General features: G+C 44.3%; 1 protein-coding gene across 1 annotated transcript; it reads right to left on the bottom strand.

Annotated features, from left to right (window-relative positions):
• Nucleotides 1–15,678: 15,678 nt before the first annotated feature.
• LOC147748445 (beta-1,3-galactosyltransferase 2-like) lies at nucleotides 15,679–17,187 on the bottom strand. Its single transcript, XM_086936438.1, has one exon. The coding sequence runs from the start codon at nucleotides 17,038–17,040 to the stop codon at nucleotides 16,072–16,074; it is 969 nt and encodes a 322-aa protein (XP_086792564.1). The 5' UTR covers nucleotides 17,041–17,187; the 3' UTR covers nucleotides 15,679–16,071.
• Between the last annotated feature and the right edge of the window lie 419 nt (nucleotides 17,188–17,606).

The raw sequence follows: 17,606 nt of genomic DNA, 5'->3' as shown, positions 1-17,606 counted from the left end.
TCTTGGACATCAGGAGTGTCTAATCAAATGTTTGAGACTTTAACCCTGCTAGAGTTACTGTTTGACACTGCGTTTTTGCCTCCCCTGCACACAGCTTGAAAATTGTCAAATTTGCGGCATTAAACACATTTCTTACCTATAACTGGACAGTTAGGATTATTTCCTATGTGGCTCCTGGAACCACAATGGAAACAATTCAATTGACCCCTAAAAGATTGATTCTTGGAAAACCTTTTCTCAGAAAATTGCTTAGAGTTGATGGCAGAAACAGTATTCTCATCAGAAACCAAGTTCACAGTAGCAGGATGTATGGTGGATTGTGTGGGGAGAACCGTGGGTTGGTTTGAATGACTGGACAAAACTTTAGATGTTACAATCAACCTCTCAATGCTTTTGGCAATGTCAATCGTCTCAGCTAAAGTGGGATTACGAGAAGTGAGCAGACGCTCCGAGATCTTTTTGGAGTAGCAATAGATAACAAATTGATCTCTTATATATGTATTAACATTTCAGCTGAGAAACTCACATTTCTCAGCTGAAACTCTTAAAGTTGCAACATATTCATCTACCGATTTTACCGAGGATTGCTTACACATAGCAAATTTGAACTTCTCTAAGAGGACACTTGAGGAATCAGAATATTGCTTCTCCATATGCAGCTTAGCTTCAATAAAAACATTCCAAACAGTATCTTCATATGTAGGAGCAGGAATACGTGGAAGGATGTCAAAAACCCTGCGGCCAGATACTCCAAGATGAATAATCAGTAAAGCTAATTTCCTTAAAGGAGAGTAAGCATCAGCGTCAATGGCAGTAAGGTAGTTCTCAAAGTCTCTTAGCCATTCTGTCCACTTTAAATCAGGTTTGCCTGGCTTTTGTAGAAAAGGTGCAGGTTGAATGACACCTTGACTGCTTGCCATAGTGAACAAAATAAATATAATGGCAAGAAAAAAACAATATGTATATATACATCACAAAAAGTATGGAAATGGTGTGTGAATCACCGAAGAAATAAGGTTTCAAAATGATGTAAGATAAATGCAGAAGATAAGTAAATTGGTGTGTAAGTCACTGTAGAATAGGTATCACAACAGGATACATAAAACTCACTTGCACGATGAAAATAGGTGAACAGGTGTGCGAATCAACGATCTTAACGTCACACACAATAATTCAGCAGAAAGAAAGTTGTAATGCGGGCAAAACTGCCAAAATTTGCAGTGTGAATCACCGCAGCAGGAAAGGCCGTTGGAGTCGGAGGAAAATCCTCTTCAAGACTCACCCAAGATGGCCACTGTGCGTGTGACGTCACAATGCCTCCCTTAATGTCAAGCGAGACTTCTTTTGTGTTGCGGTGATGTCGGGTGAAGAAGAAAAATGCAGGGGTAGATGTCAGAACTTCCAGGCTTGAAGAATCCGAATTGACAAAGGTGTGAGCGAGTGCGGTGGCTGCGCTGCATGTGGTCGTTTGAAAAAGTAGCCGACCAACAGAAGGCAAGAGTTGGAGGCACTGGAAATAAAATGATATCACCCTCCTCGTAAACAGGCACAAATGTCCCACGTGGAAAAATAGTAATATTATACAAAAGAAAGGATGGCTGGGTGACAATTGCGCACAGTTGTGAAGCAGTAAGATGAATCCACGTAATTATAGCTTAAAGGATAAGGTAACGGCCATCCACCGATCACCAGATGGTTTTGAAAACCATACCATTACACCAAACAAGCAGTATATCCTGAGCTAATATTCACAATAAAAAGTCCTCAAAGACAAGTTGATCTCCTCAATCTTCTTTTTTATTTCGTAGCACTTCTTCAAAGCAAAGGTCTAGCCGCAAACACGTATTTCGTCCTGTATGGTATAAGCCATGGACTTCCTCAGGGCTAATCACCAATAAAAACCTTCTTAAATGACCAGCGACATGAACAATAATGATGTGAATTAGTATATTGAGTATCCAAAAGGTATATCTGTTGATAAAATCCAGGACGTAATCATCTAGCTAGACTCCATCTCGCAGAGACTGTTGTTTTGAGACATGCTGCTAGTACTGGATTACTGATGGATAGCAATGTTGGAAGAGACAATTGGAAGTAGACATATGATTACGTCCTGGATTTGATCAACAGATATACCTTTTGGCTACTCAATAAACTAATTCACATCATTATTGTTCATGTCGCTGATCATTTAAGAAAGTTTTTAATGGTGATTAGCCTTGAGGAAGTCCGTGGCTTATACCATACAGTGTTGGCGCCTAGACCTTTGCTTTGAAGAAGTGCTACGAAATAACAAAAAAAGATTGAGGAGATCAACTTGTCTTTGAGGACTTTTTATTATGAATATTAGCTCAGGATTTACTGCTTGTTTGGAAAAATAGTAGTAAAAGTCCAAGGTCGTAGAAGTAGTAATATATGCAGCGAACAGACCGGTGGGCTGCAGCAGCAACGTCGAGTAATGCAGGGTGTTGAAAGCGAATCCACCCCACTCCTGGTACCAAAATGTGGTGGGGTGGAAACAGGAACTCGCGGAGGTGTCACAATCTAGATGGGTTTATTAGATTAAACCAAGCAAGCATACAAACAATAAGGAGCCCACAGCTGGAGCAGCTGCACGGCAAGGAAACAAGCAGCAACTGCCGGGGTTAGGGTAGAACATAGCATGACAATAAGAATTCCAGAGAAAATATTCTAAAGATTAAAGGAACAGTGAGCAACTTACCACAAATTCGAGGTTCCCCAAGATTGACGTCATCGGGAAGGGGTAGGTCATCAGGCTGATTCAATGTCACCCTATCCCCACACGGCCAGTGTGGCTTCATGTGGTAGGAAAAAGTAGAGGCCACGAGTCCTGTGTTTTTGTGGAACCAGGTAACTTTCCATACTTGCGCGGTCCCATTCTATCATTAAGCAAAGGAATACTGTGCAAGGTTGAGCACTCCTAGGCTACCCTTGGACATCAGCCTGTATATCAGGTTGCGGTGTATACGTAGTGGCTTCCCTCCCCGGACAAATTAATCATGTTCCATTTGAAGGATTTTCAGAGTACCGGGCGGGCGAGGGGGAGTGTGGGGGTTCTTGCTAGCGGGAGGGCCTGAAAGAGGAACAGCGCCCTAGGAAGATCGTTATTTTCAAGGCTGCTATTCGCACGAGCCATGATCATTCATAGTGTATCCACTGGGCGAGAACAGTTTTTACCAGACAAAGTAGGAGGCAGTAGATGCTGATCACAGTATTGATAGCAAAGAGGGCAATCTGTACCCGGACTTTGGGTATATTGCAGGTAGCCCAGGTTAGTGAGTATTGGGTCACCGGTTATGTTTGATGGAGTGGAGTAACAGTAAGGTTGAAAGCCTTGGATTTCTGTATATTGATATTGAGCCCAATTCTTACCCAAAGCGTTGAGTTTATATAAGAGAGCAGGCAGAGGTAGTAGGGGTCAACCAGAGCTACTATCATCCACATTTAGGATAATAGTGCAGGTGCCCCCACCGATTCAGATTCACTGATCAACGGATCATTCCTTGCTCATTGTTCCACAGGTTCCATATAGAGCGCACATAAGAGCGGGTATAGAGCGCCTTCCTGCTGCATTCCCTTGTGTTTTTTCCCCTTGTGTTTCCCTTGTGTATGCTTCTCCTACATCACGGCCAAACCGTGGAATGAGCTCCTGATCGGCATCAGACGTTCCCCCATCCTGCACATCTTCAGGAAGACCCTCAAGACATGGCTCTTCGACTGACCGGAGTTGCTTCCTCTCCCTAGCACCTTGAGACCCTCACAGGTGAGTAGCGCACTTACAATTTCCAAATTAGTAGATTGATTATGTTAAAGGGATTTGTTGTAACTCAGTTAACCCGCACTGCAGATCTGGGGGACCTTTAACCGCTTAGTATCCATCCGCAGAACCTGTCCCCAAAGCCAAAATGTCTTATAGTCACGACGAAGAAGGGCCAGTGAACCCTATCAAACATCTTTCTGAAGTTGATAGCCAGGAGCATCACTTTGCCATAGATCGCTTAGTCTTGTCGACAATATATGTAGTAACCTTTTAGTTTGATCAGGGTCTACTAGTACAGGGATTCTTTTGTACTGCCAGGATGCTGGCAAAAAGTTCAGCATCAACGTTTATCAATTAAATAGATCTGTAGAAGTTATGCTGATGCTTATGTTTCCCAGATTTAGGGGTGACTGTTATGGAGGGTTCCAGCATGGATCGCAGGAGTGTCCCCGTGTCTGCAAAGGAGTTAAAGAGCCTAGTGAAGATAGCGGCTAGGGTGTGTTAAAAATGTTTTAGAATGGGTAGAACAGGTGGGAAAAGCTTTTAGGACCAGGGGATTTAAAGGGTTTCATGCATGCTATAGATGAGATGAGTTCCTCAGTCCATATGGGTTTGTCAACATTCTCAGCCTGCTGTAGGGGGAGTTCAATCACCTGGACACCCTACAAGTATGTTAAGATATTGTTGTCCTGCAGGCCTAGGATGGTGTAAAGGGCTTCATGAATGTCTTCAAAGACTGCTGGCGCCCCCAGTCGACCTATGTGAGACACCCCCATTTCCAGTAATACCATATGGGCATTGTAAATGATCGGAGTCTACATTCTACTGCTCGGACCTTTAGGACGTCCCCGTTCAGAGCTATGAATCACATGAGAAAGACCCCGGAGGCGCCGCTAATGGTGGCCGTCTCTCCCACTGGCGGACAATACTAAATCAACTCGCACCCCCTCTATTAACCTACAGCCCCTGGCCCTGCTCCTCTTGCTGTTCCTCGGCTTGCTCGCACCTCCTTTCCTGTTGAGTAATAGAGAAACAATGGGTACCGACTTAATTGATCATCAAGGACTCATACCCCTTGCCTGGCTTCCAGATGGCCGCCCCAGGGGAACCCTTCTTGATACTCTATCTCTCCTGGTTCATAATAACAGGTCATCATCCTGATCTCGTTCAGCCCTCACCTATACCCTGTTCCTAACCTCCCACCAGAACTTTTGTTCGATGAACTCCTCTTGAACAGTTGAGACCTAGCTATTTTGACTGATGCCCGGTGGAGCTACCCCGTTAGCTATAGGGAAGATGGGCCATGGATTCCCTCCTCGGCCGTCACCTACCCAGCCGGACTTTGGGCAAACTCTCCTTCGTCTCTCCTGATTTCATCTCCCTCCTCCCCCTGCACCCTATCCCTATCCACTCTACTCTTCTCTTCTTTCCAGCTCTTTTCCTCTCTGTGAACTTTCCCTCATCTGTAGAGACCTAGCTATCTGACCAATGCCCGATGGAGCTACCTCAATAGCTATAGGGAAGATGGGCTGTGGATTCCCTCCTCGGCCGGCACCTACCCAGTAGGTCATTGGGCAGAATTCTCTTCATCTCTCCTACCATCTTTTCCCTCATCCTCTCCCTTTACACCTCCACCTTCCCACCTCCTGCTCTATTTGTTTTACCTTTCTTTTTTTTCTTCACTGGGTTGCTTATTTTGATGTAATGTGTATTTTTTCATTATGTATCTGTAACATTATGTAACCCAATGTAAAGCGCTCTGATACCTACGGGTCTAACCAGCGTTATATAAAACTCATTAAATAAAGTGTGTGTGATCGCCTTGACATTTTCCAGTTGGTGGAGCACGCCATCACGCAGCCTCCAAGGAAGTATACATTGTTGGGCTATCTCCACCCTTAGGGAGAAGAGAAGTAGGGCATGATGGGACAAAGACATAGGCTTAGTGGAGACCTCATGGGCCAAGGCCCTAAGGGCAGATGCACTCAGGAAATACGCGCATATGTTTGATGGGATGCTGAGCTGTATGTCTGTTCCTTGTGTCTGGGTGTGTATGTTTCGACAGATCTTTGTACCCCCCCTTCCTGTAACAATACCAGTCCCCATGATGAAATGGCCCCAATATGTCCGAAGTGTTGTCCGATCTGTCGAGGCCATCATTTAACATCAAATTAAGGCCTACCTCTATTAGAACTGCTAGGTATGGTGACCCAAGAGTCTCCAGGACTGATCATTTAAAGAACTATTCATGGTTCTCATTCGGTGCATAAATATTTGCAACTAGCAGCCCATCCCGACGTTGTCCGGGTATGAATTGCTGCCGGCCAGTAGTATATTGTTTTGTAGGATTTCATTTTGATAGCATTTCTTATCTGTGACAGGCCTGTGAAACGCTCCAATTCACAGTGCACTGCTGATGCACTTAAGAGTGCACGTTCAGTAGTGTGTGAACTCGAGTTTCCCTACTTTATTTTTTCTTGCAATATTATATAGCGCGAACTCGACAACATGGCATGAGCAAAATTTACATTACAGAAGAACACATTCATTTGTGGTAGGCACGGTGAGACAAAGTGATTTGCCTGGAATCACAGGATGTTGAGCTGATGCCGAGATTCGAACGCAGCTCCCAAGCTCTAAAGTTCGCAATTCTAGAACTTGTGGCGGGAGGTGTGTCTAAAAGTGTATGTCGGTGCTGGCCATCAATGAGAGAGACCTGTGCATTTTTCAAATGGGTGGTGAAAAAATATGAGTATGTTGCTGGAGATTTGGGCTGCTGTGCCACCAATGTACTTACCGGGGGAGGGTAAACACCCATTATTCAACAAGTTTCTTTCCGCATACCATCACTCCACATACTTTCATTACGAAAGTACCATGACTCCGCAATGCCATTATAACGCATGGCATTACATTCTATATGCTTTTACCACGCATACATTTACAATGAAATTCGTTGTAAATGCATGAATGGTAAAAGCATGTTTTTTTTAATGTTTGGATAAAGTAAGTTGGGTATAGGGGTATATGTTTTGGGGTACTGAGGTATATGTTTTGGGGTGTTTGGGTATTTTAAGGGTTCAGATATAGTTTTGGGTTATGGGGTACAGGGGTAGTTTTAGGGTTTAGGAGTAGGTATGAATTTTGGGGTACAGGGGTGTTTTTAGGGTTCAGGGCTAGGTTTGGGTTTTGGGGTATAGGGGTATTTTTAGGGTTCAGGGGTAGGTTTGGATTTTGGGGTATAGGGGTATTTTTAGGGTTCAGGGCTATGTTTGGGTTTTGGGGTACAGGGGTATTATAGGGTTCAGGGGTAGGTTTGGGTTTTGGGGTGCAGGGTTATTTTTAGGGTTTAGGGCTAGGTTTGGGTTTTGGGGTACAGGGGTATTTTTAGGGTTCAGCGGTAGGTTTAGGTTTTGGGGTACAAGGGTATTTTAAGGGTTCATCGCTAGGTTTGGGTTTTGGGGTACCGGGGTATTTTAGGGTTCAGGGGTAGGTTTGGGTTTTGGGGTACAGTGGTATTTTTAGGGTTCAGGGCTAGGTGTGGGTTTTGGGGTAAGGGGGTATTTTTAGGGTTCAGGGGTAGGTTTGGGTTTTCAGGTACGGGGGTATTTATAGGGTTCAGGGCTAGGTTTGGGGTACAGGGGTATTTTTAGGGTAGGTTTGGGTTTTGAGGTACAGGGGTATTTATAGGATTTAGGGCTAGGTTTGGGTTTTGGGGTACAGGGGTATTTTTAGGGTTTATGGATAGGTTTGGGGTTCAGGGTATATTTATAGGTTTAAGATGGGTTAGTGTTTAAGGGTGTTGGGGTATTTTAAGAAGTAAGGGTGGGTTATGATTATGAGGTGCAGGGGTATTTAAAGGGAGCAGGGTGGGATTAGCACATGATATGAGACATGGCATGAAGGACGGAATGTGCCACACACCTCCAGCGTTTGTCACGCCCCCAGCACAAACCCAGAGCACAACGCAGACTCGCCCTCAAGGGACTACTTTGCTGGCACGGTTCTTTTACCTTTTAAATGTATATGGTTGGCGTCTGCATAGCCTATGTCCTTCTGCTGCAACTGCCCTTTCCAACGCTGTATTGGGTGTTGTGATTGGTGCTGTGGTTCCTGAGATTACCTGCCTCAAACGTTTGGGCTCTCTCTTTATTATATTAGTATGGATAGTGAGTGGATGTCCCCCGATCTGGATGCGGTAGATCAATGACCTTCCTTTTATCTCAGCTATGTTTCCCAGTACCACCCCTCGGAGGCTCCCTCAGAAAAGAATAGCCAACCCCTCCTTTTTCCCCGAGCTAGACAAAAGTATGGCTCTGGATAGTGCTGAGATGTCAGTCTGTGCCAATCTCGTGCAACGAGGTGCATCGCCTGGAGGAAGCAAATGTCGCCTCATTTCTGTTCTAAGTAGGATAATACCGCTGCCCCCATAACAGGATTGTTAAGGTCTCTTACGTTGATGCTGATTATTTTTACAATTATTCTATATGGGGACATCAGTAGATGCCAAGGAGGCCCAACCAATGGAGGCAAGTTTGGTAATATTGGATAATATGTACAGGCAGTCATTCAGGGGAGGGGACCTGGGCAAGGTGGCGAGGGTTGGGGACCATCTTGTTCCAGTGGTGTGAGTACTTCCATTATGCCAACACCAAACAAAGACAGGGACAAGAAAAGAGTTAAGGAAATCAGTCACTGTGGAATCCGTATAATAACTCCAAAGGGCAAACCCCAGACCGAGGGCAGGCTTAGAGCCATTGTTTGTCGGTCAAGAGAACGCCAACTCACGCCCCCTATGCTTGGGGAACAGGGCTGCAAGCTGGGGATGTTGCCTGCTAAATACAATACAAATGCATGTCTCAGCTTCAGTCTGAATCATGATGGCCAGACTCTATGACGAGTCTGTCTAGGATCTCCTGCCATTCCTCAGCAATGGTTTCTTGATCAGAAAGTAGGACATTAGGAGATCTTGTGTCCTGCTGCCACTGGAGCAGACTTCCCTCGCAGCCTTGCAGGATCTTATAGGTGATTCTCAAAAGGTGCTCTCTGCCACACCGAGGAGCTTGGAAGCTTTGCCAAGTTTTTGATTTGTTAAGGCTTGTTCTCCCAGCAGAAGAAGATGAGGCTCCAGCTATAAGTTATGCCTGTGTTTGTGATGTGCTCCGTAATAGGTTTAAGCTCTATGAGCTTCTGTAAGTTCGGCATGGAAAGGCCCTGGTAGAGTGTGAGTTTATGACCTTGAAACAGTATAGGTTGAGTATCTCGAGCCCGCTGGTTTATAGTCTCTTTATTTGAACATTGTGAACTCATGTGGGGATGTCCAGTGATCGTCAATTGTTCATACCTGAGTGGCCCACCCTATGAACTCGATTCAACTGAATAGCGTCCTTCATGTCGGGGCCAGGATGTGTGGAAGAGGGCCTACATGTAACATGCTCTGTCCGCTTCTCCCATGGAAGGAGGTATGGCAAGAATCCGGTGCTCTCCGGTAGGCCGATGAACCATTTTTTGATTAGGTGCATCTTGTCCTCCCAGCAGAAGATGATGCAGAAAGGGTAGCCTCAGCTATAAGTTATGTCTTTGTTTGTGAGATTTTACTTAATAGGTTTAAGCACTCTGCGCCTCTGTAAGGTCAGCATGGAAAGGTCCGGGTAGTGTGTGAGCTGATGACCTTGGAACAGGAGAGGTTGAGCATATTGAGCCCTCTGTAGTAGAGTCTCTTTGATTTGGAATTCATGGACACACTTAAGGATGCCCAGCGTGCATCTTCTGTTCACACACAAGTTTGTTCACACCCGAGCACACCCTATTAATTGAGTTCAATTGAACTTTGTCCTTCATGGCGAGACCCTGGATTTGGTGGAAGAGGGCCTGGCCGTAGCTCGCTATGTCCCTTTCTCCCATGGTGGGAGACACCCTAAGTATGCAAATGTTGATCCTGTTGGAGTGATTTTCTTGGTCTTCAGCGTGGGCTTGCAGGGCAGCCTACAGTTCTTGGGGGCTGCCCTAAGACTTCATGCTGTAGCTGTTCCACTCCTTTGCTTCTCAAGGTTTTCATTGTCCTTAAGCGTGGAAACTCTATCGCCAAACACCTCTAGATCTAGATTAACCCTCACAGATCTTGTGAGAGCTTGTGTTTCATTTTTTGGAGCTCTTCATAGATGAAATCGAAATGAGCCTCCACGAAGGCCCCGGTGAGGGATGCAGTGTGGTCTCCCCTGTCCTTCGTAGAGTGGTACCAGAGGTATACTGTCCTTCCTTACGGGTTCTATTGGTCAAGCATGTGAGCATATCCCTTAAGTTGTGGTCTGTTTGCCTTTAGACATTGCCATGCTTGGAGCACTGGGCTATTGAAACAATACCAAACTGTGTCTTCATTGGTCGTGGGTTGTAAAGAGGATGTTGCTTTGTTTCATAGCCATCATAGCTGTGTTAAGCGCATCCTTGGCAGGATGCCTCTGCCACCCAGTCCACACCTACACCTTGGTGCCCTATTATGTGGCTCGTTATATGAAGGAGGCACAAGCTCTGTATTTCTGTATACCAGATAAAGGATGGGTGGGCTTGCTCTTGCCACTTTATGTGTGCTCCTTCTGTGACTGGGCACTGCATTCTGTTGTGTGCATCAATTGCCTTGCATGTCTTGACTCTGTGTAGGCAGTTGTCTGCTGTCTCTGTTGGCTGGTAGGATGATTCAAGTGCAGTGGTCAGCGGTGCCGACAGCACACGCCTCAGATTTCTGGTCAGAGGCAGCCTGACCCACTGTGTGTTCCGTCTACACTCAAGAAAGGCACCATGCCTTGCTGGACCAAGCAGGCTGCCTGGTGGCTGATCCTCAGGGACTAAGGGGACCACTCAAGGAACTGCCCTCATTCACACCCACAGGCCTACCACTCTGTGACTCTCCTCGTGGTTACCATGGTTGTGTGAGGCCGCGCTTGTCTCCACAGGCAGCTAAGCCGGCCCTACAGGCCCTGAGGATGAGTCCTGCCATGCAGGGGGCCTTCACACCTCAGTTGCAGCATTTCTGTCACCCGTTCTCTTTGCCATTATGGTGTTATTTTCGGCCGGAGGTTGGTGGGGTAGAAGAGGCATCTTAGGTGGTAGTCATCTTGGCCACATCCCATGTCATGTACTTCTTGGCACAAGAGTATAAAGCATGGGTGGCAAACTGAAATCACGTACAGCTTAAGCTCATTTTGGGGTAAAGGAGTAAGAAATAGGCATCTGGCTCAAGCCCACCTCTATCTTATATTTCTATGAAACGTAGTGCTTTTCATCAAGGCCGGAATGGCTATAGCAGGCACCGGGCGTTTCCCCGGTGGGCCGCTAGGGTGTGGGACGATTTTGGGCCCCTGGTGGCCGTTTTTGTTACAGGATCTTTTTTCTAATAACGTTTTTTATATTCTATTCAGATTTTTAAATATTGAACTATTGTCCTGAAGAAGGTGACGATCCATCCTAGCACAAAAACTCTGCGTCGACAGTTGTTCCTCGTGTATTCATTGTACACATTATATTCCTTTTAAAAAGATATATGATGAGTATGTGATTTTAATGTTTTTTAACTTTGTCAATATTAATTGTATAAACATTTTTTTTGAATAAAATATTGATAACACATTCCTTTGAATTTATATGTTTAATTGGAAATGTATTATTCTATGTATGATTTTATATATTTGTCTGTAAACTTAGCAACCCGGTAATATTTGTCTTATTACATTTTAGTGTATGGCCTTGCTTAATCAAACTAACTAGAGGATCTAATCCTCTTGTTCTCGGAGTAGAAGGAGAAGGGAACTTTGTTTTTGTTTTAGTATCTATACCCATCCCATTTCCAAGTACTAGGGTGCCTCCCAAACCTTTTTTGACGTTTTGTTACAAGGCCGTTTTTGCAGCATAGCTTCAAAATTGGCCCATGTAACAAAATAGGCCGAAACCGGCCCTGGCAAATAGCTCGGAGGCTCTCGGTGGGGCCGGCCGAGCTCTTTGCCAGGGCCAGTTTTGATTCCCAGTCCGGCCCTGCTTTTCATGCTACTTTAATATTCAACACTCTGGCAGGCGAGGCATCAGGCATGCGTTTGGAGTTTCCTCCTACATTTTGGTATACAGCTAGATTTGAGGTGAGATGACAGCGTACTTGCTACAGACAATATATTAGGTGCAGGTATTATTTCTTTGTAGACATTTTACAAATAAAACTGAGGATCCAAGTATTATAGCCATCCAGTAAAGTGCAGACAGCCATATGTGCACGTAAGATAATTCATCATCATCATAAGTCTTTATTCAGCAAAATTGCGATAAAATCACATAGTAAAAAAAATAAAGAAAATATCAATACACTAAACCGCCATTAAGATCAGGTGATTTGAATTATTTAAAATACATACAATTCATTCAATGCCAAAATATAAATAGATATAAATAGTTACATTCATAGTCGTAAAGAATGACCAATGAAATTCAGTTAAAATACATATAAAAATCAATTTTTAGAGCGACATTCTTCAAGAGGCCAACTTCTTTTCTCTAGTCCTCCACGTAGTTAACAGAAAATGGGAAACAGCAAATACAACCAGCCCAAAGGCATTTGTTCTCTAAAATCCTGATTGCAGATCTCATACCTCTAATCCCCAAGTTACGACAAAGCGGCAAAATACACTTCTTCCTATATTCATGATAACCTGTACGAAAAATAGCAATATAGTCAATTGATTCTGTGACCATAGGGTAAAAAGGACATGACACATCTGGATCAACAGAGATGTGCTGCCATTTTGCTGTGACTGAACAAATCGGAAAAGGGCCGGACGGGAAATGCAAACTGGCCCTGGCAATTCAGTCGGACTGGCCGTGTGGTGGGGGAGGGGTGGAGGGATACTGCACTGCTTTTGGTACAGGGGCTGGCCCCTGGAAACAAAAGCGGCCCCCCATGGGTCAAAAACCGGCCCCCACACTGGCAGCCCATGAGGAAATGTCCGGTGCCCGCTACGGCCAGTCTGGTCCTGATCGGAAAACACCCAAACCAGAATTTTATATAAAGTGCTTTGGCGAGAGGGGGCTCAATCTCATCCAAATAAACATAAAAGGAGTAACCATCTTTAAACTCAAGGAAATCAGTAGTGTGAGAACCCAACCTCCCATTCCTATTGAGAACAGTATCTACAAAGCGCCGATTTAAACCCTTAAGGGTCGACTTCGAAATCTCGAGTGCGATTTCATGGGTGATCCACAGAGCCGCACATCCCAGCTTTAGGCAACTTTTATAGACTTCAACCAAGGGATCCTATTAGCCTCAGTTAGCTTCAAAACCTCAACCAGCCCCAACCAATATGACAACAGATTTGCAAATGCCAGACCCTACACCAATACAACAGTGGACAAAGACCCACTTTATTGGTAAGTGAGATAAGGAAGAGGTCTAACCATAGGGAGGAGACACGTGTGCTGAAGGGGGAATTAGTAAGGTGATTGGGGGTGTCGCCTCTTACTGCAATGAAGTGGGCCCTGCCAGAGTGCAGAAATTGTCTGCGGAATGAGCAGTCGATCTATGTTTTGAAGCGGACAAAGATACAACCCCCTCTTTTGTTTTCCTCTTCTTCCTACCTCAGGGACGGCAAAGATTAGTGTTTGTAGGAACAGCGCAGTTCAGAAGGCTTTATGATAGACTACCAGGGGAGAACAGAAGGGCTTGAGCTGTGGCAGCAGCAAGAGGCGAACTGTCAAAATTACTGGAACCATCAACAGAGACTTTGAGGAGATGAGGTGCCAGACTTGATATTGGGTTGCTCAGCCCCACGCCCTGATTGAGGGACAACCGCCTCTCTGCCAAGTCAATTTCTTAGCAATGACACCTACAGCACAGGCTAAAAATGAATCAAGCGAAGTGCCTGAGTGAGTCTTTGTAGTGCCACTGTTTCCTTTTACCCATGATTCCTGACTAAGGTGCACAGGGAGCACAGAGGATCAAGCCAAGGCAGCGGAGAAAAAGCAAACTTGACATATAAACTCACCAATACTACTACTAGCCCCGGCCATGAGGGGTGGCCCAGCCCAGACTCTTCCAGGTGATGACGGTTGAAGATGGGCCCAGCATTGGCCCAGTCTTCACCCGGGCACATGCCGGGGTGCGTCCCGCTGTGGGATCCCTATGACTATTTAAAGTGTGATCTATAGCCCTCTGGCTCCGCTTGCTGCAAGGGTGGCTGGGGGATATAGTCCCACCCCAGTCATGGGAGAAAGCAAAGTTTGGCAATGCGGGCTGAGGAAACCGCTGTTGTTGACACCCACGCTGCCGGATCCTTATGGCACTTTCAAGCATAATGTGTAGCCACCTGGCACAGCCTGCTGCTAGGGTGTCTGAGGGATGAAGTCCCATCCCTGTCACAGATTAAAGCAAAGTTTGGCAATGCCTGGTGGAGAACCGCCATTGTAAGATAATTAAGGGCTGGATGTATGAAGCATTTGTGTACTCTCAAACGCGCATTGAAATGCTTTTTGTGATGTACAAAATCCAAATTGCTTTTTGGTAACTTGCTACCAAATCACAATTTAGGTTTTATGATTCGGTATTTGGAGTGTGTCCCTTCCTAATACTGAATTGGAATGGTATATACGAATGTTTTGCAAATGAAACTCAGTCAGGTAGCATTTGCAATTTACCGGTTGGAAAAATATTTTTAAGAGCATGCAATGGTCCACTGCCTCACTTCAAAAATGAAACTTCAAATGTTCTTATAAGAAAAACAGGCTGTGTTAAAAAAAATAAGATTTGCTTATATAAAAGCAATCACAGACATAGTGGTTTGCTGACCCGAGCATGCCACCATCCCTGTAATGATAGCGAATCCAATTGGGTCCGAAATTGGTACCTACCTCATTAATATTTATGAGGTAGGGCAATTTGCGATGGGTAATGAAACTCAAAAGAATTTCATACAATAGGAATAGTCATTTCATAATTGTAATTCACAAAAAATTGCAATTAGGTAATCACTATTCCCATTTTTGGATATCTAGCCCCATAAACCTTAACTATGGTACAGAACAATTTGCACTCTACATTAACTGTTGAAAATATTTAATGCAGCAATTTATGGGGCACTCTTTCAGGATTTACAATAATTTAAGACTACACCTTCAGAACTGCTTAATAAACCTTATTGTTTTTTTCACCATAATATTTAACAAAATTAGCTTCAAAATGATCCCCCTCCCGAACCCCTTCTAACATCAGTGGAATCACTCGCTTCCCTCACTAAGTCACACTCACCCACAAGTTTTATACCTCACAGCCTTGAAAGTCACTAGCTGCTGCTGCTCAAGCTGTACATCACCAGTGAGCCCAAATAAAACTGAATTATGCCAGGGATTGATTGTGATCCCTTTTAGAGGAGAAGGTGGGCTAGCAATTGAGTTGGGTGGTTGCCATAGGAAAGGGGCCAAGAACATTTTGTATAGTTGGTCCCTATCTGTAATGTCACAGATGAACTTAGATTATGGAATGGAATGTCCCTGAGTTATTACCAGCAATTTAGATAGGATCAAGCATTTCAATTCATCACTTATGTGCGCTGTCTTAATGAGTGAACCTAAGTGGCACATGTATGTCAACACATATCTCTCAAGCTCATGCCACATTTCGGTAAGATGCCGCAGTAGAATTGACATATGTTTGGGTTTGCTTGCGATCCTGTTCAGTATGGCCTATATGGCTTATTAGTTCTTTCTTAACTTCCCCCTTTCAGGGAGGAACTAATTGATATGATTGGATCCTTTCTCCAACCATACAAATGAATAAAAAATGATGGATTCAAATGAACCCTGAGTAATAATTATCTGGGTTTAAAATGAATTCAAGCATTTCCATCCATCACTAATGTACAGAGTCTTCCTTGATGAACTTCATTGATGAAGCCCAAATTGGTTCAAACACATCTTGGGGGCCCGTGTACTCACTCAGCACGGATTGGCGATTCAGGCTGGATTTTCCCTATTAGTGCGTGGCCAAGAGTGCTGAAATTCATTCTGAGTAGACACCAATGTTCAGTTTGATTTGACGATTTCCATCCAATATTGTTGTGTTGTCTAATCTCCCTGAAAGTGCATACGTCATTAACCTATAAGTAATTAATTGAAAGTGCAATGTTTAATCTGACCAGCTGATGTTCAAATGTAAGAGCCTACATGCAGATTCTTCTAACTCCTTTAGTTTGGCATGGCTTTTTGAGGTCTCATATTTGGCCAAAATAGTATCCTCCAGTTGGTTTTTGTTTGTGTAAAGCTCAGCAGCTCTTTAGTGCATCCACAAAATCTGGCCAGAGATGTTCAATATCCTCCTTTGTGTAATGATGCACTGTGATCAACTTGGCAAACTTGCACCGCTCATACCCTATTCGATTCATATTAAAGATATAATTTGGGGAATTGGTGATCTGTATCTGCAGTTTCTCTAAGCACAATCCCATGAATACATCCTCCATGTTGATGGGTGCCACTTCAGGAGCAATGTGGTAAATCTTTGCAGCCAGGTCACCTGAAAGCACATACCCTGTTCCTGAGCAGTATGTGGGGTAAACATCCTTGGGGTAGACATCGCGTGACACAAACCATTTCGAGTTTTGGTTACGAATAGGCCTGGCCATCCTTATGACAGCTCCAGTGAAGTAGTTCTTCTTAGCAGGAAGGTTTGGCTGGAGAAGATGGTTCACCAGGAATAATGGATTGAAGAACATGTCAGAGTCAATTTTCATGACATAGATTGCATTGGGGCAATAGGTAGCCACCCACTCCATGCCCATCGTGGTCTTCAAGGTCAGGTTGTTGTATGTGTCCATGAAGTCCTGCTGTATGATGTCCCCAAACTTAGCGCTCTCAATCCTCAACAAGGCCTGCTTAGCTGCAAAGACGGCAGGTGGTTGAGGAGCACCAAGAAGAAACATCCTCATGATGTCAACGCCAGGCATCAATATCTCGTTACCCCACGTCTTCCGAATTACATCCCGGGTGGCAGCTTCTTCTGGTATGGAGGGTATTAACAGCAATAGGAATGGTGTGCGGCCCATGCACTTGTGAGCCTCATCAAAAAGGAATGAAAACTTCTTCTGTGGTGGTTCCACCGCTACCTCGACGCTTGGTGGGACAAAAAGTGAATTTTTCGATTTGGCTTTGTGGATGCTGTAACTTTGCCAGCTAACCAAAAATGAGACGACCATAACCACTCCGATGTAGACCTTTTTGGACATTTCTTGCATTTGTTACTGACACAGCCTCCTTTTTCCCTTTTCTGTCAGAATGCTTCAGGTTGGTGGTGTATCTACAGTGCAAAAAAAGAAAAAATTGTTACAAGGGAAGTATAAAGACAGACATTCAGATATAATACAATCAAGCAGCAGAGCACAATTTTCGAACAGGCACAGATGAGGCGTGCTACTGCTGAGAAATAATGGTTCTGGGAAATGAGGATATCCGCTATGGTTTGATGGACTAGGCAATCTGTCAAACTCTAACTCTAGACCCTTTGTTTCAGAATGCCAAGCACTGTATCACTGTGGATGTTTTTTCAATACATATGGAAATGTTTACTTTAAAATTAGCGATGTGTAAAATTTGGCATAATCTACTTTTGGGTAATTATGTGGAATTATGGCAACATTGCACAAAATAAAATTCTATCATTTCGAGCCATATATTAGTGCCAAATGCATTCTTGTGGCAAATTCTGGTGTGAAGATGCATTTAAAGAACAGCACTGTGAACAAAAGCTGTTGTTCCTGTGCTTTTGCTGTAAATTTGTACTGCGAACACCCCAAAATTATGC

This window comes from Lissotriton vulgaris, chromosome 1_1, assembly GCF_964263255.1.
Source record: "Lissotriton vulgaris chromosome 1_1, aLisVul1.2, whole genome shotgun sequence".
NCBI lineage: Eukaryota > Metazoa > Chordata > Amphibia > Caudata > Salamandridae > Lissotriton > Lissotriton vulgaris.
This window is presented reverse-complemented; position numbering and strand designations above follow the sequence as displayed.

Coding starts and splice junctions, on each gene's coding strand:
- LOC147748445 (XM_086936438.1), bottom strand. CDS start 17,040: ATGCAAGAAATGTCCAAAAAGGTCTACATCGGAGTGGTTATGGTCGTC.